The sequence below is a fragment of the Oncorhynchus kisutch genome, linkage group LG3 (assembly GCF_002021735.2).
Source record: "Oncorhynchus kisutch isolate 150728-3 linkage group LG3, Okis_V2, whole genome shotgun sequence".
NCBI lineage: Eukaryota > Metazoa > Chordata > Actinopteri > Salmoniformes > Salmonidae > Oncorhynchus > Oncorhynchus kisutch.
Window position 1 is genome coordinate 18,468,819 of NC_034176.2, and position 22,495 is coordinate 18,491,313.

General features: G+C 44.8%; 1 protein-coding gene across 9 annotated transcripts in view; it reads right to left on the bottom strand.

The window, feature by feature from the left end:
* Window positions 1-229: 229 nt before the first annotated feature.
* LOC109876496 (ATP/GTP binding carboxypeptidase 1) overlaps window positions 230-22,495 on the bottom strand; it is a 46,145-nt gene continuing 23,879 nt past the window's right edge. For 5 of the 9 annotated variants that reach the window (XM_031818248.1, XM_031818246.1, XM_031818249.1 and 2 more), the window contains 13 exons: window positions 21,851-22,476; window positions 21,653-21,736; window positions 21,494-21,580; window positions 19,213-19,361; window positions 18,979-19,066; window positions 17,088-17,232; window positions 11,781-11,931; window positions 11,448-11,628; window positions 11,157-11,286; window positions 8,569-8,700; window positions 7,371-7,547; window positions 4,541-4,701; window positions 243-1,376 (listed from right to left, as the gene is read on the bottom strand). In XM_031818248.1, the coding sequence (XP_031674108.1) occupies window positions 1,208-1,376; window positions 4,541-4,701; window positions 7,371-7,547; window positions 8,569-8,700; window positions 11,157-11,286; window positions 11,448-11,628; window positions 11,781-11,931; window positions 17,088-17,232; window positions 18,979-19,066; window positions 19,213-19,361; window positions 21,494-21,580; window positions 21,653-21,736; window positions 21,851-22,476 (2,280 nt within the window). In that variant the 3' untranslated portion in view covers window positions 243-1,207. Of the gene's footprint in view, window positions 1,377-4,540; window positions 4,702-7,370; window positions 7,548-7,974; window positions 8,051-8,568; window positions 8,701-11,156; window positions 11,287-11,447; window positions 11,629-11,780; window positions 11,932-17,087; window positions 17,233-18,978; window positions 19,067-19,212; window positions 19,362-21,493; window positions 21,581-21,652; window positions 21,737-21,850; window positions 22,477-22,495 lie in introns of all 9 variants that reach the window. The other 4 variants (XM_031818255.1, XM_031818250.1, XR_004208208.1 and 1 more) reach the window with 3 other exon arrangements.

Here is a 22,495-nt window from a genome sequence, read left to right on the forward strand (position 1 = left end):
TATCAATGGTCCGACCTCAGATTGGCATATACAGCCAGAGGGGCATTAGCGGTGGGCACACACATCACTTGCACTCAAACAGAATCAACAAACACCTCTAAAAATAGAGATAAAAAAAGACATTCTAAAACACATACACCACACACACAAAACACATCCTTCAAAACAAAATACTCACTCGGGCTCAACATTCACATGATTAAATGGATAATAATACACCGCAAAATGATCCAGATATTTTCACATTCACATTTATTTCCCATGATTTCATTGCAAGCTTCAACTTATTTGTGTTACAATCAAATTAAAAGGTTTAGTCAGTTTTCTTTTTTTACTCCCACAAACACAGAGCGTTTGGCTGCCCAGTTCTATGGTGGTCTAGCATTTCCATCTACTAAACACACACACAGTGCGTCTCACAAATAAAATAAAACTAAATAAATAAGAATAACATTAAAATAGTCATGCACCGACTGTACAAACACAACCAAAACCTAATAGCTACTTACATCTAGAAAAAATACAAGTAAAAAATAAAATGTCTAACCTACTCCCAGATAGCACCATCCTTCCTAAAACTCAGTACCATTGCATTGTACGGACAACCAACTAAGCTTACAGGCAGACTAGAGAAATACATATACTTCTCAGTAGCAGAAAACAGATCCACAACATCAATGTCAGTTATCAATGTCAGTTATGGCCTGAGCTTTTGACATTTTACTGTGAGGTGGATTGTAAAAGTGCCTTTTCTTCTGCCCTGTACGTGTGTTCATGTGTACGGTATGCATGTTGATGTGTTACATGTGCAAATGGTTCTACTTTGCTTACTACCTTTCCGGTATGCCAATTGTGCGCTACTGTTATTAGTAGGTAATTGAGACATACTGTACTATTTATGCAAATACGACCAAGGTGTACATTCCATCTCAACTTGTGTCTAACCATAGAATTACCTATAGACAAATTCTCTTTGTGTAACACTTTTCATGACAAATGGCGACATTGCAACAAAACCCTTGTGTTAACTTGTGTTATTTGTCTAACGTGTCTATTCATTCTATAACGCTCTAAATCTGCATGAGATATGCAAGGCAGATATAGCATGGATGTGGTATCCATGATGCACCAAGGCCAGAGGGAGAGGAGTAAGTAACTTCAGAGCAAAATGGGGATATCTGGTTGGGTAGTGATCAGGGGGTTTGAGCTAGGTGAGTGAGTCTCTATGGTTGTTGGACTCGGAGTCGGAGAGGTGGTTGTCGTGGGGGTCGGCGGTGTTGGGGTCGTTGTCGGGTTCGTCGCCACTCTCGGCGCTGTAGTCCACCTCCTCCATGAAGGATGCCTCTTCATCCTCCAACAAGTACGTACTAGGGGTGCTGCTTGACAACACAACACACAGACAGACCATCATTCTAGGCAGGCTCAATGTGTGAAATAGGACTAACATAAAAACACCCACCAAATGATTAAAACACAAAGTATTTGAAAGAAAACAAATATTTGACCACGGGTCTGGACAGAAATTAGGTATAATGATTTATAAGATTTCAGAAAGAAATTCAGAAGATAAAACTAGTGTTCAGGCACGTAAAATAATACAAACCCAATGACAAAAATCTAATCAATCACTAGTTGTGCTACGTTTCTGATAGAGACATCTCTTCTTACGCATTGGTTTAGTGGTTTAATGGATAAATGTCTCAGATGTTTAGTGGTTTTAGTGTTTTTTAAATGGTTTTTAATGGTGTGAGGTCTTTGAAAGAGGATCTTGTGGAGACAGTGGATGGTTGGGGTTCAGTCATTGACCCCTGCTCCCCGCCCCAACCCTCTCTCTGCCCCAGAAAAGGGTAAAGTGGATTAGGTGGAGGGTGTGACAGGTTGTAATGGGATGGACAGAGTGCTGTCTGGAGAGGAGTATTAAGATCCCAGAGTGAGAGAGCTTGAGCCATTACAGTCCATTAGAGAAAGACTGCAAGGGCCGCACTTACACCGGACCGGCCACACACACACACACACACACACACACAAAGGCCACACACACACATGCATGCACACACGTGCATGCACACAAAGGCCACACACACACACACACGTGCATGCACACAAAGGCCACACACACACACACACACACACACACACACACACACACACACGTGCATGCACACAAAGGCCACACACACACACACACGTGCATGCACACAAAGGCCACACACACACACACACACACACACGCACTGTACACATACAGGGCCTAGTGAACATCTATACAGCCCTTGCATATGCTTCTAATTTTGTTGCCTTAAAATTAAATCAAAAAAATTAATACATTATATTTTTTGTCCTACAGATTTACACAACCTAGCAATGTTGACAAAAACAATGTCCCTGAGAGTTGTGCAAGGTTGGTAGAATATTATTGTAAATTATTCACAGCTGTAATGGCAAAAGGTGCTTCTACTAATGTATTAACTCTGGGGTGTGAAGACATACACAATCAATATGTTCTCATTTTGTGTTTTTAGTCATTTGGAAAATGTTTTATAATTCTTCTTTCACTTTGAAAATGTGTAGATTGTAGGGAAAAAAACTTATGTCATTACTTTATAGATTACATTTTATGGCAGAAAAATGTGAAGACCGTGCAAGGGGAATAGCCTTCCACAGAAACACACGCACAAAATTCCAATCCTATTGTTATGATATCATTGGTCTAATGATTAAATATTAAACGAGAAAAAGCATAAAGCTGTGATGAGCCTATAGCCAAGCCCTGAGGTCTCTAACCTGGCTACTTGATGGGAGTCAATGAATACAGTGCATTCGGAAAGTATTCCACATTGTTAAATTACAGCCTTGTTTTAAAATGAATAAAGTCATTTTTTTCCCTCAATCTACACACAATACCCCATAATGACAAAGCGAAACCAGTTTATTTTTTATTTTGTATATAAAAAAATGTATATAAAACTTTAAAAAATAAAATTATTTACATAAGTATTCAGACCCTTTGCTTTGAGACACCGAAATTGAGCTCAGGTGCATCCTGTTTCCATTGATCATCTACAACATGATTGGACATGATTTGGAAAGGCACAAACCTGTCTATACAAGGTCCCACAGTTGACAGCGCATGTCAGAGCAAAAACCAAGCCATGAGGTCGAAGGAATTGTCCGTAGAGCTCCGAGACAGGATTGTGTCGAGGCACATATCTAGGGAAGGGTACCAAAACATTTCTGCAGCATTGAAGGTCCCCAAGAACACAGTGCCCTCCCATCATTCTTAAATGGAAGAAGTTTGGAACCACCAAGACTCTTCCTAGTGCTGGCCTTGCCAAACTGAGCAATCGAGGGAGAAGGGCCTTGGTCAAGGAGGTGACCAAGAATCCGATGGTCACTTTGACAGAGCTCCAGAGTTCCTCTGTGGGGATGGGAGAACCTTCCAGAAGGACAACCATCTCTGCAGCACACCACCAATCAGGCCTTTATGGTAGTGGCCAGACGGAAGCCACTCCTCAGTAAAAGGCACGACAGCCTGCTTAGAGTTTGCCAATAGGCATCGAAAGGACTCTCAGACCATGAGAAACAAGATTCTTTGGCCTGAATGCCAAGCGTCACATCTCAAGGAAACCTGGCACCATGACTACGGTGAAGCATGGTTGTGGCAGCATCATGCTGTGGGGATGTATTTCAGCGACAAGGAGACTAGTCAGGAACGAGGGAAAGATGAAATGAGCAAAGTACAGAGAGATCCTTGATGAAAACTTGCTCCAGAGCGCTCAGGACCTCCGTCTGAGGCGAAGGTTCACCTCCCAACAGGACAACGACCCTAAGCACACAGCTAAGACAACGCACGAGTGGCTTCGGGACAAGTCTCTGAATGTCCTTGAGTGGACCAGCCAGAGACTGGACTTGAACCCCATCAAATATCTCTGGAGAGACCTGGAAACAGCTATTTAGCAACGCTCCCATTCCAACCTGACAGAGCTTGAGAGTCCACAAATACAGGGGTGCCAAGCTTGCAACATAATACCCAAGAAGACTTGAGGCTGTAGTCACTGCCAAAGGTGCTTCAACAAAAGGGTCTGAATACTTACGTAAATGTGGTTTTCAGTTTTATTTTTATACATTTACAAACAAACACTTTGTCATTATTGGTTATTTTGTGTAGATTGATGAGGGGAAAACAACTATTTAATACATTTTATAATAAGGCTGTAACATAACAAAATGTGGAAAAAGTCAAGGGGTCTGAACACTTTCCTAATGCACTGTAAATACATTAATTATACATGGATAAATCAATAAATGCAAGAGGAGATTTGTAAAAAGCCACATTTAAATGTCATGAGGATTCTGAGGATGACAGCGGACGGTGCAGCTACACTACTGTCCTGAGTGTTAGCCATGCTGCAACTCTCAAACTAGTATACCATGTATGGTTTATTGTTGGTAAGTGGGATTGTGTGTGTGACCTGGTAAGTGTGAGCGTGTCTAAGTGTGCGTGTGAGTGAGTGACCTGGTGAGGGGGTGTGTGTCTGACCTGGAGCCTTTGCAGCGTGTCTCCGTAAGGTCACTCTCGACGTCCAGAAGGTGTGCGTGGTTCCTCAGCTTCAGGGGGGAAGTTAGTCTCTTCAGTCTTAGCAGAGCCACACAGAACTGGGCTCCCATCTCCTCTAGCTCTCTGGTGCCTATCTGAAGACCCTGGACACACACACAATCACTTACTGTACAAACATTATATAAACATACACAAGCATGCATGCTCAGTGCACACACATATTATTTTAGGGCTGTCCCTGACTAAAAAAACCTCTTGGTTGACCGAGAGTCTGTTCTTCCATTTTAAAATGTATATTTTCCATATATAGACACATCCTATGTGTTTTAAATCAAATCAAATATATGCACTGAACTCGTCAGATGCTTTCAGCGCACTCTTTGATTAAATAATTAAGACACAAATGACTAAATGGAGTCCGACTGCAATTGATTTGATTGTACTGGGCCAGACGAAGACTTGCTGTGCTGTGTAAAAAAAAGAAAAAAAAGACAGTGAGTGACTGTGTGATTAGCACCCAATTGTCTCTGTCACCCCAGTCAGACGTGTGGTATAAATTTGACTATTTGTGGAAAATACTGGAGATCAAGAACAAGAAGGTAAGGAGCAAGGTCTGCCTGCATATTATGTGTGCCAAACAGGTGCTGTTAGATTACAATATCATTTTTCCAATGTAAACACAATCAATTTTAAGCAAGTTTTTTTGTGAAGCATTTATTACAGCAAAGACTAAAAACTGCTGCATTCATTCGTGAATGCAATTTCCGAAATGGAACAGTTTATTTACGCTAATTATTCAAGTGGCTTTATTATTTTATTTAAAAACTAAAATGCTTAATTGCATTTCAAATCGTGAATGACTCATATGCTGTGAGATGACATGAATAAATTAATGATTGATACAGTACTGTAGCCTATAAAAAGTTGAAATATAGGCCGAAGTAAGTTACGGCATTAAGACTATACAGGATGTGGTCTTTGGCCTACAGCTCGATGGTGGTTATAAAAGGTTGCTATGCCAATCCTACCAATGATAATGACATTATTATTAGTTTAATGATGATCATAAGAATAACAATAAGGAGATCAAGAAAAAGGAGGGTTATTATTTTTAAATCAATTATAAATAATATCAAAGGCTGTTCTAACGGGAAAAAAGTGTAACGCATTTATTACAGAATAGCGAAGATTAAAAACAGTTAGAAATGGTTAGAAATTGTTGATCCGACATGTGGTTGCGTGAGGCTTGGCACTCACGGAATCAGTAGGCTATTAAAACAAACACACAAGCAGGATCTGTCATATTTCTGTAGCTAGATATATACAGTAGGGATGATTTATAAAGCCAGGCACATTTAACAGTTTGGCTATTGATTATAGACCTAATAAATTTGGGGTTTCTTCTCTCCTCACTTTTCCTAGACAATTAAGGCAAGGGCTGTTTTCTAACTCTGCTGCTGCCTCCACACCAATATGCTGGTTAACCTTGCTATTGTAAACATAGCAACATGGTCTAGGAAAAGGCGCCAATTCAACAGCGCACTGATGTGTTTCAGAACCATGGACAGCGACCATTAACTAACGCGGGAGAAAGTGCATCTGTTATGAAATAATATTTTTTATTAGTGTTGCACCATTGTTCTTATGTAATATAACCATATACAATTTCAGTTGCACGTCTTAGTGATGGACTGTGCCATCCCTACGGCCTCCACGGTGGATTAGTCCACTCAGACAGGTGTCTTGTACACCATTAATTATTCTTTTTTGCTACTGCTCGACTTAAGAAATCTCGGTCGACCAACAGCCTATCGACCAAACAATCGACCAGTCCTCTAAATTAAGTCAGCGCTGTATTATTTACACTTAAAAACATCTCACACACACATACACACACACACACACACGTCTGTCCCATGTGCAATCGCAAGTCTACAGTGGGCTTCCAGTAAAATGGTTGTGTTGTGGAGCATTGTGATTAGCCGAGTGGTTAGAGCGTTGGACCAGTAACCGGAAGGTTGCAAGATTAAATCCCCGAGCTGACAAGGTAAAAATATTCCGTTCTGCCCCTGAACAAGGCAGTTAACCCACTGTTCCTTGGCCGTCATTGAAAATAACAATTTGTTCTTAACTGACTTGCCAAGTTAAATAAATGTAAAAAATAAATAAAGAGGACACTGGCTTGGCACGAGCATGACAAATAGAACGTCAACAAAATGGCCGTCCTGCACATCTGTCCAAACAATTTCCCCATAAATATATAACCCAATCAGGAAGGATGAGAGAAAGGGACCATACCAAACTGGCAACCCTAGCCTACCCCTGGGCTCTGCAGATGTTGACATTGGCAACTCCAGTGCTGAGAGGGCTAGGAGCTGCTAGAGGTTTCTGCACTCACTGACAGGCAGAACATCGGTACACTCAATTGTGTTTTTTCTACCTTCCTAGTGGGGACCAAACAGTTGATTCCCATTCATAATCCAATTTTCCCTAACACTAATTGTAACCCCAAGCCTAAAATTGCCTTGTGGGGACAGGCGCATGTTTTACTAGCCTTGTGAGGACTTCTGGTCGCCACAAGCCTTGTGAGGACTTCTGGTCCCCACAGGGACAGTAAAACCACACACACACAGTTATGTCCCGTGTTTAGTGGATATGACATAATAAGCCAGATGATGCTGCTTTTAGTCACTGACAGTATGATTTACAGGACTATAGCTCCCCCTGCTGGTTGTTAGTCCACCCACACACACACACACACACACACACACACACCAGGCTGTATCGGCACACACACACACACACACCCCACCTTGTATTTGCCCTGGTCACAGCCGCAGAGTGTGCTTTCCATGGTGTAGCTGCGCTGGACTCCGATCTCTCTCCACACCACCACGCGGGCCGTGGCCTCCTTGGAGCGCTCCACCACAAAGCTACAGCTGGCCATGCTGAAGGCCGGTGCCATCTGGGACAGGATCTTAGGCAGAGTCTGAGGGACAGAGTACGGGGGAAGAGTTTGAGCTCAACACCCATAGACAATAGACAATGAGGGCATGCCTGTGGATGGATGTACGTGAGAGGATCTAAAAGAGAAACAGTCGGTGTGTGTGTGTGTAACTATACACTGTGTCCGCATTGTTTCCAGGTGGCCTGGTGTCTCCCTGTATGCAAATTATTTGAGAGATATTGTTGCTGAGTTGACCTGAGAAATTGTACAGCCATGAAAATTCCATGAAAAATGTGGAAAGCATATCCAGATTCCTATAACAGGGATCACAGCTGTACTGATGTAATCTGTTCTGATTTATCATCAGGGTTTCATTGGTTAAATGCAAGTAATATGTTTCTGAGCAAGAGCCTTAATACATTAACGAACATAAGGGAAGATCGTGTGTGTGTAGGGCTGGCACAATTACCGAGCATTTGTGCGGTTGACTCCGTTTCTGTGGTGACATGGACTTTAACAAGGTGATGAAACTTTGTTGCTCCTTTCTGAAACAAGCAGCGTGTTGTAGCAAAACATAGAAATAGAATCAATAGAATGGGCTTGGCACCTCTAACCCTGAAAATTTGACTGGTAAAGTCATGGGTACACTCGCAATGGCTGCCTGGTATTGTGATGCAATCATTTCCATGGTAATGTAGAATGTTCATTAAAATTGTGATAACTGATGTGGCTCATGCAATGGAATGTATTTTTTGTAATGTCAGTTGAATCAACAAATCCCAACACATATTAATGGGTACGCTCCCTGCTTTGCTCCTATGTACACTTGCAAAGGCCGCCAGTCCCACCCATTATGCAATCATTCACTTGAATGGGGACACCCGTTCTATTCCTTCTATTTCTATGACAGCACATGCAGTCAGGACCGGAGGAGAAAATGCACCCCAAACGGTAATTACGGAGACCGCAGTTATTTGGCTGGCCAATTACTGTCATCCAAAATTCTATGACCATCAGAGCCCTAGGTGTGTGTGTGTGTATATTTGTGTGTGTGTGTTCTCACCCTATAACCAAGGTCTTCATGTAGCTCACAGGATGTAGCGCTGATGTTGGTCTCCCATACAGTCTCCTTCAAACTGCAACCATACATAAACACGTTCTTCTTCCGGGAGTGACCGTGGTAGTCACAGAACACCTACATAGCACAGGGAAGGAGAGGAGTCAGACACACAGGGAAGGAGAAGACTCAGACACACAGGGAAGGAGAAGAGTCAGACACACAGGGAAGGAGAGGAGTCAGACACACAGGGAAGGAGAAGACTCAGACACACAGGGAAGGAGAAGACTCAGACACACAGAAGACTCAGACACACAGGGAAGGAGAAGACTCAGACACACAGGGAAGGAGAAGACTCAGACACACAGGGAAGGAGAAGACTCAGACACACAGGGAAGGAGAAGACTCAGACACACAGGGAAGGAGAAGACTCAGACACACAGGGAAGGAGAAGACTCAGACACACAGGGAAGGAGAAGACTCAGACACACAGGGAAGGAGAAGACTCAGACACACAGGGAAGGAAAGGACAGACACACAGGGAAGGGAAGGACAGACACACAGGGAAGGAAAGGACAGACACACAGGGAAGGAGAGGACAGACACACAGGGAAGGAGAAGACTCAGACACACAGGGAAGGAGAGGACAGACACACAGGGAAGGAGAGGACAGACACACAGGGAAGGAGAAGACTCAGACACACAGGGAAGGAAAGGACAGACACACAGGGAAGGAGAGGACAGACACACAGGGAAGGAGAGGACAGACACACAGGGAAGGAGAGGACAGACACACAGGGAAGGAGAAGACTCAGACACACAGGGAAGGAGAGGACAGACACACAGGGAAGGAGAGGACAGACACACAGGGAAGGAGAGGACAGACACACAGGGAAGGAAAGGACAGACACACAGGGAAGGAAAGGACAGACACACAGGGAAGGAGAGGACAGACACACAGGGAAGGAGAAGACTCAGACACACAGGGAAGGAAAGGACAGACACACAGGGAAGGAGAGGACAGACACACAGGGAAGGAGAGGACAGACACACAGGGAAGGAGAAGACTCAGACACACAGGGAAGGAGAAGACTCAGACACACAGGGAAGGAAAGGACAGACACACAGGGAAGGAGAGGACAGACACACAGGGAAGGAGAGGACAGACACACAGGGAAGGAGAAGACTCAGACACACAGGGAAGGAGAGGACAGACACACAGGGAAGGAGAGGACAGACACACAGGGAAGGAGAGGACAGACACACAGGGAAGGAGAGGACAGACACACAGGGAAGGAGAGGACAGACACACAGGGAAGGAGAAGACTCAGACACACAGGGAAGGAGAAGACTCAGACACACAGGGAAGGAGAGGACAGACACACAGGGAAGGAGAAGACTCAGACACACAGGGAAGGAGAGGACAGACACACAGGGAAGGAGAGGACAGACACACAGGGAAGGAGAGGACAGACACACAGGGAAGGAGAAGACTCAGACACACAGGGAAGGAGAAGACTCAGACACACAGGGAAGGAAAGGACAGACACACAGGGAAGGAGAAGACTCAGACACACAGGGAAGGAAAGGACAGACACACAGGGAAGGGAAGGACAGACACACAGGGAAGGAAAGGACAGACACACAGGGAAGGAGAGGACAGACACACAGGGAAGGAGAAGACTCAGACACACAGGGAAGGAGAGGACAGACACACAGGGAAGGAGAAGACTCAGACACACAGGGAAGGAGAAGACTCAGACACACAGGGAAGGAAAGGACAGACACACAGGGAAGGAGAGGACAGACACACAGGGAAGGAGAGGACAGACACACAGGGAAGGAGAAGACAGACACACAGGGAAGGAGAGGACAGACACACAGGGAAGGAGAAGACTCAGACACACAGGGAAGGAAAGGACAGACACACAGGGAAGGAGAGGACAGACACACAGGGAAGGACAGACACACAGGGAAGGAGAAGACAGACACACAGGGAAGGAGAAGACAGACACACAGGGAAGGAGAAGACAGACACACAGGGAAGGAGAGGACAGACACACAGGGAAGGAGAGGACAGACACACAGGGAAGGAGAGGACAGACACACAGGGAAGGAGAGGACAGACACACAGGGAAGGAGAGGACAGACACACAGGGAAGGAGAGGACAGACACACAGGGAAGGAGAGGACAGACACACAGGGAAGGAGAGGACAGACACACAGGGAAGGAGAGGACAGACACACAGGGAAGGAGAGGACAGACACACAGGGAAGGAGAGGACAGACACACAGGGAAGGAGAGGACAGACACACAGGGAAGGAGAGGACAGACACACAGGGAAGGAGAGGACAGACACACAGGGAAGGAGAGGACAGACACACAGGGAAGGAGACAGAGATTGTGAATGTATGAAGACTATCAAAATTCATCAAACTGGCTTTCCTGCCACGACTGTTAGGGAAAGAGAAAAGGTTAAGGTAATGTCTAGGGAAAGGGTTAGCGTGACAGAGTTAGCCACGTGCGACCAGCGCTGTAAGGGTGTCGGGCTATGGCACATATGATGGGTACGGTATTCAACCGTGGGGCTGACCAATGGCGCCCTCTGGATGGCAGCGAGGTACTGCAGCAGGCTCTTAGTGTGGTAGATGGTAGGATGCAGCTCAGGACTGGGGTTCTGCCACTGTCGGTTCAGATCCTCCCCGCTCAGAGAACAACGGTGACTGGAGGGAGGGGCGGGAGAAATGGAATGAGAAAAAGATAAGTTAATCAACTTGAGTTTGTGTGCGCACATGTCTGCAATATAGTATTGGCTGTGTGTGTGTGTTCGCGTATGTGTGTGCGCACATGTTCATACGCGCATTGTGTGTGTGTGTACACTTACTTGCCATTGACCACTCCGTCAGGGTTGAGCATGGGGACGATCTTGAAGATGTAGGCCTCCCTGAGACTGTGTGCCAGGGGGCTGCTACCCATCAGGAACTCCAGGGTGCCCTTCATCACCCAGCTGGCGTTGGTCTCCCCTGGGTGCACCCGCGATGACAGGAACACCAGCGGCCGGTTCCCTGGACACACACACAGTACATAGAAATACACTCAGCAGCACACACACCCCCCCCAGAGAAGGAGGAGACAGTTATCTGGCAGACAGTGATATCTTTAACTCAGTTCAGGTCAGTGTTCCTACCCCAGTAGTCAGTGGTCAGTCAGTACTCACTGAACTGGCAGATCTGGTCGTTGCTGGTGGACTCGGGCATGGCGGTGATGGTGAGGAGGGGGCAGCTATTTCCCCCCAGAGTCTCACACAGGACGTCTTCGCGCAGGTAGGTCTGAGGGGTTCTCAGAGCCTCCAGCTTCTGCAGGTGCATCTGTGCAGGAACACAGACGTAAGAAGGCTTTACACAACGGTGGAGCTCTGTTGCGCAAACATCAAAACAGTGAAACTTTAGTTTTTTAAAAGAGTTGATTTAGCTTTTATACCTTTAGAGTACAGTAGGGGTAGTGCTATGCTGGGCGGCATGTACCCTAGCGGTTAGGAGTGTTGGGCCAGTAACCAAAAGTTTGATTTATAATGGACTGGTTTTGGATTGGTTAAACAACAGTAATTGTGTGAGGGCGGGGATGCAGGGTTCTGTTCCAAACAGCACAGCTGGGAGAACTCAAAATAGCACCTTATAGTTGAAGACTCTTCTTTGAATCATAAAAGTGCATTGAAATGACTTAGGAACTGTGTACACGTTGGAGAAGTGTGTGTCCAATTAGAGACACCAGTTATTCCTCTCACTCAAACCCATGTCATTGTTTTGTCTCATGTTGCACCTACCCCACATTATCCAGAAATATTCTTATCATGTTACTGAATGTATGCAGAGTATTTTCACATTTCGTTATCAACAAATGCGGCAAAAAGTACAGTAAATACACTGCTCCAAAAAATAAAGGGAACACTAAAATAACACATCCTAGATCTGAATGAATGAAATATTCTTATTAAATACTTTTTTCTTTACATAGTTGAATGTGCTAACAACAAAATCACACAAAAATTATCAATGGAAATCAAATTTATCAACCCATGGAGGTCTGGATTTGGAGTCACACTCAAAATTGAAGTGGAAAACCACACTACAGGCTGATTCGACTGTGATGTAATGTCCTTAAAACAAGTCAAAATGAGGCTCAATAGTGTGTGTGGCCTCCACGTGCCTGTATGACCTCCCTACAACGCCTGGGCATGCTCCTGATGAGGTGGCGGATGGTCTCCTGAGGGATCTCGTCCCAGACCTGGACTAAAGCATCCGCCAACTCCTGGACAGTCTGTGGTGCAACGTGGCGTTGGTGGATGGAGCGAGACATGATGTCCCAGATGTGCTCAATTGGATTCAGGTCTGGGGAACGGGCGGGCCAGTCCATAGCATCAATGCCTTCTTCTTGCAGGAACTACTGACACACTCCAGCCACATGAGGTCTAGCATTGACTTGCATTAGGAGGAGCCCAGGGCCAACCGCACCAGCATATGGTCTCACAAGGGGTCTGAGGATCTCATCTCGGTACCTAATGGCAGTCAGGCTAACTCTGGCGAGCACATGGAGGGCTGTGCGCCCCCCAAAGAAATGCCACCCCACACCATGACTGACCCACCGCCAAACCGGTCATGCTGGAGGAAGTTGCAGGCAGCAGAACGTTCTCCCCGGCGTCTCCAGACTGTCACGTCTGTCACATGTGCTCAGTGTGAACCTGCTTTCATCTGTGAAGAGCACAGGGCGCCAGTGGCGAATTTGCCAATCTTGGTGTTCTCTGGCAAATGCCAAACATCCTGCACGCTGTTGAGCTGTAAGCACAACCCCCACCTGTGGACGTCGGGCCCTCATGGAGTCTGTTTCTGACCGTTTGAGCAGACAAATGCACATTTGTGGCCTGTTGGAGGTCCTTTTGCAGGGCTCTGGCAGTGCTCCTCCTGCTCCTCCTTGCACAAAGGCGGCGGTAGCGGTCCTGCTGCTGGGTTGTTGCCCTCCTACGGCCTCCTCCACGTCTCCTGATGTACTGGCCTGTCTCCTGGTAGCGCCTCCATGCTCTGGACACTACGCTGACAGACACAGCAAACCTTTCCGTAGCTCGCATTGATGTGCCATCCTGAATGAGCTGCACTACCTGAGCCACTTGTGTGGGTTGTAGACTCCGTCTCATGCTACCACTAGAGTGAAAGCACCACCAGCATTCAAAAGTGACCAAAACATCAGCCAGGAAGCATAGGAACTGAGAAGTGGTCTGTGGCTATCACCTGCAGAACCACGCATTTATTGGGGGTGTCTTGCTAATTGCCTATAATTTCCACCTGTTGCCTATTCCATTTGCACAACAGCATGTGAAATTTATTGTCAATCAGTGTTGCTTCCTAAGTGGACAGTTTGATTTCACAGAAGTGTGATTGACTTGGAGTTACATTGTGTTGTTTAAGTGTTCCCTTTATTTTTTTGAGCAGTGTATAACATTCACATAAAATCAACAGTGTAATGTAGAGATTCAGTCTTTTATTCTACAGGCCATCCATTGGTGAGCTGAAGCTGAAGGGCAGCTGGGTCATGCAGCAAGACAATGATCCAAAGCAAGTCTACATCAGAATGGCTGAAAAGCAAGAAATGTAAACTTTTGGAAAATGTCCATACCTAAAACCAATGGAGATGTGGCAGGACCTGAAATGAGCAGTTTATGCTTGAAACCCACAAATGTCGTGGAGTTACAGAAGTTCTGCATGGAGGAGTGGGACAACATTCCTCCACAGTGATGTGAGAGTGATCAACAACTATAGGAAGTGTTTGTTGACTCCTTGCTGTCCCCAGTCCACCTGGCCATGCTGCTGCTCCAGTTTCAACTTCCACCTGACTGTGCTGCTGCTCTAGTTTCAACTGTTCTGCCTTATTATTATTCGACCATGCTGGTCATTTATGAACATTTGAACATCTTGGCCATGTTCTGTTATAATCTCCACCCGGCACAGCCAGAAGAGGACTGGCCACCCCACATAGCCTGGTTCCTCTCTAGGTTTCTTCCTAGGTATTGGCCTTTCTAGAGAGTTTTTCCTAGCCACCGTGCTTCTACACCTGCATTGCTTGCTGTTTGGGGTTTTAGGCTGGGTTTCTGTACAGCACTTTGAGATATCAGCTGATGTACGAAGGGCTATATAAATTAATTTGATTTGATTTGATTATTGTAGCTAAAGGTGGCAAAACCTGTGTTACTGAAAGGGGGCAATTACTTTTTCACACAGGGGCATTGGGTGTTACATAACTTTGTTTCTTAAAATACATGAAATAAGGATCACATTTTTGTGTTATTTGTTCACTCAGATCCCCTTCATCTAATATCACATTTTGGTTGAAGATCTGATAACATTCAGTGTGGAAAATATGCACAAATACAGTAAATCAGAAAAGGGGCAAATACTTTTTCAGGGCACTGTATCTAGTACCTTTAGAGCCGAGTAGGTGTAGTGATATACAGTACCTTTAGAGTAGTGTAGGTGTAGTGGTATACAGTACTTTTAGAGTAGTGTAGGTGTAGTGGTATACAATACCTTTAGAGTAGTGTAGGTGTAGTGATATACAGTACTTTTAGAGTAGTGTAGGTGTAGTGGTATACAGTACCTTTATAGTAGTGTAGGTGTAGTGGTATACAGTACCTTTAGAGTAGTGTAGGTGTAGTGGTATACAGTACCTTTATAGTAGTGTAGGTGTAGTGGTATACAGTACCTTTAGAGTAGGTGTAGGGGTATACAGTACCTTTAGATTAGAGTAGGTGTAGTGATATACAGTACCTTTAGATTAGAGTAGGTGTAGGGGTATACAGTACCTTTAGATTAGAGTAGGTGTAGGGGTATACAGTACCTTTAGATTAGAGTAGGTGTAGTGATATACAGTACCTTTAGAGTAGAGTAGGTGTAGTGATATACAGTACCTTTAGAGTAGGTGTAGGGGTATACAGTACCTTTAGATTAGAGTAGGTGTAGGGGTATACAGTACCTTTAGATTAGAGTAGGTGTAGTGATATACAGTACCTTTAGAGTAGAGTAGGTGTAGTGATATACAGTACCTTTAGAGTAGGTGTAGGGGTATACAGTACCTTTAGATTAGAGTAGGTGTAGTGATATACAGTACCTTTAGAGTAGTGTAGGTGTAGGGGTATACAGTACCTTTAGAGTAGGTGTAGTGATATACAGTACCTTTAGAGTAGAGTAGGTGTAGTGATATACAGTACCTTTAGATTAGAGTAGGTGTAGGGGTATACAGTACCTTTAGATTAGAGTAGGTGTAGGGGTATACAGTACCTTTAGAGTAGAGTAGGTGTAGTGGTATACAGTACCTTTAGATTAGAGTAGGTGTAGTGATATACAGTACCTTTAGAGTAGAGTAGGTGTAGTGATATACAGTACCTTTAGATTAGAGTAGGTGTAGTGATATACAGTACCTTTAGATTAGAGTAGGTGTAGTGATATACAGTACCTTTAGAGTAGGTGTAGGGGTATACAGTACCTTTAGATTAGAGTAGGTGTAGGGGTATACAGTACCTTTAGATTAGAGTAGGTGTAGTGATATACAGTACCTTTAGAGTAGAGTAGGTGTAGTGATATACAGTACCTTTAGAGTAGGTGTAGGGGTATACAGTACCTTTAGATTAGAGTAGGTGTAGTGATATACAGTACCTTTAGAGTAGTGTAGGTGTAGGGGTATACAGTACCTTTAGAGTAGGTGTAGTGATATACAGTACCTTTAGAGTAGAGTAGGTGTAGTGATATACAGTACCTTTATATTAGAGTAGGTGTAGGGGTATACAGTACCTTTAGATTAGAGTAGGTGTAGGGGTATACAGTACCTTTAGATTAGAGTAGGTGTAGGGGTATACAGTACCTTTAGATTAGAGTAGGTGTAGGGGTATACAGTACCTTTAGATTAGAGTAGGTGTAGGGGTATACAGTACCTTTAGATTAGAGTAGGTGTAGTGATATACAGTACCTTTAGAGTAGGTGTAGTGGTATACAGTACCTTTAGAGTAGGTGTAGTGATATACAGTACCTTTAGAGTAGGTGTAGTGATATACAGTACCTTTAGAGTAGGTGTAGTGATATACAGTACCTTTAGAGTAGGTGTAGTGGTATACAGTACCTTTAGAGTAGGTGTAGTGATATACAGTACCTTTAGATTAGAGTAGGTGTAGTGATATACAGTACCTTTAGAGTAGAGTAGGTGTAGTGATATACAGTACCTTTAGAGTAGGTGTAGGGGTATACAGTACCTTTAGATTAGAGTAGGTGTAGTGATATACAGTACCTTTAGAGTAGTGTAGGTGTAGGGGTATACAGTACCTTTAGAGTAGGTGTAGTGATATACAGTACCTTTAGAGTAGAGTAGGTGTAGTGATATACAGTACCTTTAGATTAGAGTAGGGGTATACAGTACCTTTAGATTAGAGTAGGTGTAGTGATATACAGTACCTTTAGAGTAGAGTAGGTGTAGTGGTATACAGTACCTTTAGAGTCGAGTAGGTGTAAGGGTAGTGGTAAGCAAAGTAGCAGACATCGTCCTTGTGGTTGAAGGTCATGCTGAAGGTCATGGTGTAGTAGGACTTCCCCTTCTGACCACCTGCTGCTATCGAGCTCCTAGAGAAGTGGTTTCTAGGTAAAAGGATGTTGAGAAGTTCACAAAAGCTTGATACAATAACATACAGAAACACATTGACATGACACCAGTATCTACGGAAGTGACCAACAAGTAACCTATTTCATGGCCCTGTTCAAATACTTAACTACAAAATGCACCCTTCCTCGCACAGACCTAAACTAGCAAAAAAATAAACATCCTCTCACTGTCAACTGCGTTTATTTTCAGCAAACTTAACATGTGTAAATATTTGTATGAACATAACAAGATTCAACAACTGAGACATAAACTGAACAAGTTCCACAGACATGTGACTAACAGAAATGGAATAATGTGTCCCTGAACAAAGGGGGGGTCAAAAGTAACAGTAAGTATCTGGTGTGGCCACCAGCTGCATTAAGTACTGCAGTGCATCTCGTCCTCATGGACAGCACCAGAATTGCCAGTTCTTGCTGTGATATGTTACCCTACTCTTACACCAAGGCACCTGCAAGCCCCCAAACATTTCTGGGGGAATAGCCCTAGCCCTCACCCTCCAATCCAACAGGTCCCAGACGTGCTCAATGGAATTGAGATCCAGCATTGTTTGATGAGCCTGCAGGAAGGGTAACACATGAGGGAGGAGGATGTCTTCCCTGTAACGCAAAGCATTGAGATTGTCTGCAATGACAACAAGCTCAGTCCGATGATGCTGTGACACACCTCCCCCAGACCATGACGGACCCTCCACCCCCAAATCGATCCCGCTCCAGAGTACAGGCCTCGGTGTAACGCTCATTCCTTCGACGATAAACGCGAATCCGACCATCATCCCTGGTGAGACAAAACCGCGACTCGTTGTTGAACAGCACTTATTGCCAGTCCTGTCTGGTCCAACGACAGTGGGTTTGTGCCCATAGGCAATGTTGCCAGGAATTGTCTGGTGAGGACTTGCCTTACAACAGGCCTACAAGCCCTCAGTCCAGCCTCTCTCAGACTATTGCGGACAGTCTAAGCACTGATGAAGGGATTGTGCGTTCCTGGTGTAACTCGGGCAGTTGTTGTTGCCATCCTGTACCTGTCCCGCAGGTGTGATGTTCGGATATACCAATCCTGTGCAGGTGTTGTCTGGTCTGCCACTGCGAGGACGATCAGCTGTCCGTTCTGTCTCCCTGTAGCACCGTCTTAGGCATTTCACAGTACGAACATTGCAATTTATTGCCCTGGCCACAGCTGCAGTCCTCATGCCTCCTTGCAGCATGCCTAAGGCATGTTCACACAGATGAGCAGGGAACCTGGGCATCTTTCAGGGTTTTTCAGAGTCATTAGAAAGGCCTCTTTAGTGTCCTAAGTTTACATAACTGTGACCTTAATTGCCTACTGTCTGTAAGCTGTTAGTGTCTTAACGACCTTCCACAGGAGCATGTTCATTAATTGTTTATGGTTCATTGAACAAGCATGGGAAACAGTGTTTAAACCTTTTACAATGAAGATCTGTGAAGTTATTTGGATTTTTACGAATGATCTTTGAAAGACAGGGTCCTGAAAAAGGGACGTTTCTTTTTTTTGCTGAGTTTATAAGTGAAAGCAAAGTTACAACCCTATTACTTTCACCACACTAATCAATTTAGATCTGGGGTTACTTCAAGGTACAGGTTGGAAGGATGCATTTCTAAAGTATTGGAACGGGGCTCATTTCTCCTGACAGGTACACTACTTGTCCGGTGGGCTGTGTGATTACTGCCTCTCCTGGCGGGGTGAGGGAGGACAGTCACACCTACTTGTAGTAACATATGTCCGTTCCGGTGCGAACCCAACGGGGCCTGCCGCTAATGGCCTCCTGTACAGAGTACATCAGAACCTGCATACCTGAAGACAGTACCAAGGAGACGTTAATACCATACACACAGAAAACTGAACTAGCATTTATTTCGAAACACAGAAGCTTTGCCAAACATCTTTGACTAAATAATGCAACAAAAATGACCAAGTCAGTGAGTCAGTCAGTCACTTACCGTAGTTGAACTGGCTGTTTGACTTTTCACAGTTGATGATGTTGAAGCGATAGGGGGCTCCCACGCGCATGCCGCTCACCTCAAAGTAGAACCACTGGTGGTAGTGGTTACTGTTGATGTCGGAGTTTAGGACCAGGTCGTACTCAAACCTGGAACACACACAGATCACATCAGCTCAACCTTTACGCAAACCAAATGGCCCATACATGTGGCCAAAGACGATTGAATACAACAACTACTACTTTTTTTTACATTTAATTAACTCTTTACAGTTGTGGGAATTGGCCTATATGGACAGGGCAAAATTAAGAAATATGAGAAGCATATGCATAACCATGGTAGCAATTGAAAAGGAACAGTTTGGAGACCGTGGGAAAATTAGACCAAAGGTGAGTATCAACAACAACAGTTCACCTGAAAAGACTGCATCCAAATATCACACTGTTGATTTTATGTGCATTTGACATTTACTGTACTTTACCGCATTTGTTGATAACGAAATGTGAAAATACTCTGCATACATTCAGTAACATAATAAGAATATTTCTGGATAATGTGGGGTAGGTGCAACATGAGACAAAACAATGACAAGGGTTTAAGTGAGAGGAATAACTTGTGTCTCCAAGTGGACCCACACTTCTCCAACGTGTTCACAGTTCTGCACTTATGACTGAAAGAGTCTTCAACTATACGGTACTATTATTATTTGTAGCTCTGCTAGATATACCATTGAGGAACTCGAGCAAGCACACTTGTAGTTGTTTTGAACACAACCCTCCATCCCAAACGTCACACAATTACTGTGGTTGTTGACGCAATCCAAAACACTATAAAAATCCTGGTCAGGTGGGCATGATTTGAAAGCTTGTTCTATCGACCACTTCCTGTGTTTGCAAACATTGCCACAAGTTAGTGGCAGAACAAGGGGAAGTTCTTATAGAACGCCAGCAAAAAAGCCTCCATTTACATGTTGAATTATGAATGGGATTTTAAGGCTTGTATGAATGTCCTTCTTAATATAATGTTTGCGTCATCATCGCAAATCATCTGCATTATACTTAAAAAACATTGTAATCTTCAAGCAGTAAAATGGCTCTTTGGCTAGCTTTTGCTACAGCCTATATTAATGAGGGTTAGCATTCTAGCTAACAACTGCAGCATCCAAAATAGTTATTTTGCAAAGACCACAAACAAATATAATCTAAGTGACTGTTCAAGCAAGAATTAAAACACCACTGTAAGCGTATGAAACCCCAAAAAGTTATTTAGTTTAGAAGTAATAAAAACATAGATCTAGGCGATGTTGAATGGGCGCAGCTGGCGATGGCTCTCTTACAGCCTCCAAGAGTCGCGGGTATCTGTACCTGACGTCAGCGGGTCGTGTACTGGAAAAGGGTCTATTGCTAACATGACTAGCTAAATTACAAAATACGATATTACAGTTTTAGGCTTTCGCAAGGTAATTCAGAGAAACAGATCATTTTAGTGTGAATTGAAAGGAGTCATGTTTAAATTATCTAAATGTTGAAAGTGCGTGTGCGACGGAAAGAAACAAAATGGTGTAGTTTCAGGCCATGTGGCGGAAAGTGATGCGGGCTGGAGATGGGGGTGTGAGCAGGTGGATCTGGGAAGGGGTGATATTGGGGATGCTTGTGTACATCTGTATGTTGTCGTTTGTATGTGGATGCTTTGAATTGTAAAAAATGATCACACCCACAAAAGAAAGGAGTCCTGAGTGCATTCAGGTGCGTGTGCCGCAGCAAATCTTCTTCACAATAAAAAACAGACTCATTCTGTTCAGAACAACCCAGTGTTTGACGCCATGTTGTCTTGTAACTGTACATCAAATTCAGTGATCATAAACATTGACACTGTATAGGACATGAGTTTTATGAGATGGAAATGAGAAGAGCATATTTGGACTCATGGGTGTTTGGCTTGCGTCTCATCTCTCAAAACACAGTCATCTTAATTTACAGCATTTCACCTCTCTCTGACAACAAAAACTTTAGCAAAGGTTTCCCAATTAGCATGAGTGATCGGGGAATCATCTTGTCGCGCTCGTTGCTCAAGTTCAGAATGGCTATCAGTGAAAACCCACACTGTGAAGAGCAGAGCCAGAGCTCTGGAAACGCTAGACCCCAGTATAATGACAGCCACTACGTTCAAACTTATTAGTGTCCAAATCTGCCATTTTGAACCCGTATGACTAAACGGTCTACATACATTTTTATTTGTTTATTTTATCCCAGTTTATTTAACAATGGGACACAACACTCACTTTCTGATTTGAACTGCTTTCCTCAGGTTGCCAGACTCAAACTGAGAGTTGAACTTCAGAGATTCGCCACCGTCAACCACTGGACAACTGAAAAACACAGGGCCCACACCGTGAGACACACACACACACACACTTCCCTGGACGGACGATGGTGCTCACCTCTGTATGTCCAAGTCGTAGACCACCTTATCCAGGATGTCGTTGGGGTGGATCAGCCTCTCAATGTCCTGGAAGATCTTAGTCCTGAAGGGGGACAGAGGACTGAGTGACATCATCATCATCACACAACAGTAGCAGTAAGACAACAGAGGGAGGGGGCAGTCATATAGATCCTAGATCAGTGTCTAGGGGTCTCACCTCTGCACGCCGTAGACCCTCTCCAGGATGTGTTCTCGGGAGGTGGGCGCCACGTGGCCAAAGTAGTCTGGGTAGGCCACCTCAGAAAACTGTGGCACAGAGCTTGTGCTCTTCACCATCTCCACGTACAGGTCAGGGTCGTGGAGCGGCAGGAGCAAGGCCGTGTCTGGCACATGCAGCACTCCCTCCTCGCTGCTCTCCTCCTCCTCAGCCCAGTCCTCCGCTAACATCTCCTCACCTTCTCCCCCCAGTCGGGCAGCCACACCCCCAGCCAGTATTGGGGGCTGTCTATTGTGCTTGTTGCCCCCTCCTCCTCCACCCTGAGGTCCAGCCCCATCCAGGGCCACCCGCTCCAGTCCCTGCACCAGCTCCTGCTCCAGCCCCGCCCCAGGGTGGGTTTGGCTGTGGGTGTGGTCACCGCAGCCATCTTGGTCCTTGGTGATGTTGATGGTGTCAAGGTCCAGGGCAGGGACTGGGGCCAGATGGGGGCACTCCCCCTGAAGGGGGGCAGCAGTGGGGTTTTTCGGGGGCAGGGCCTGGGCGGTGGGAACGATGATTGGGCGGTGAGACTTGGGAGCTGCTGGGGTGGCCGTCACACCTTTCTTTGGGTTGTCAAAGTTAAACACCTGCATAGACACAAAGGAA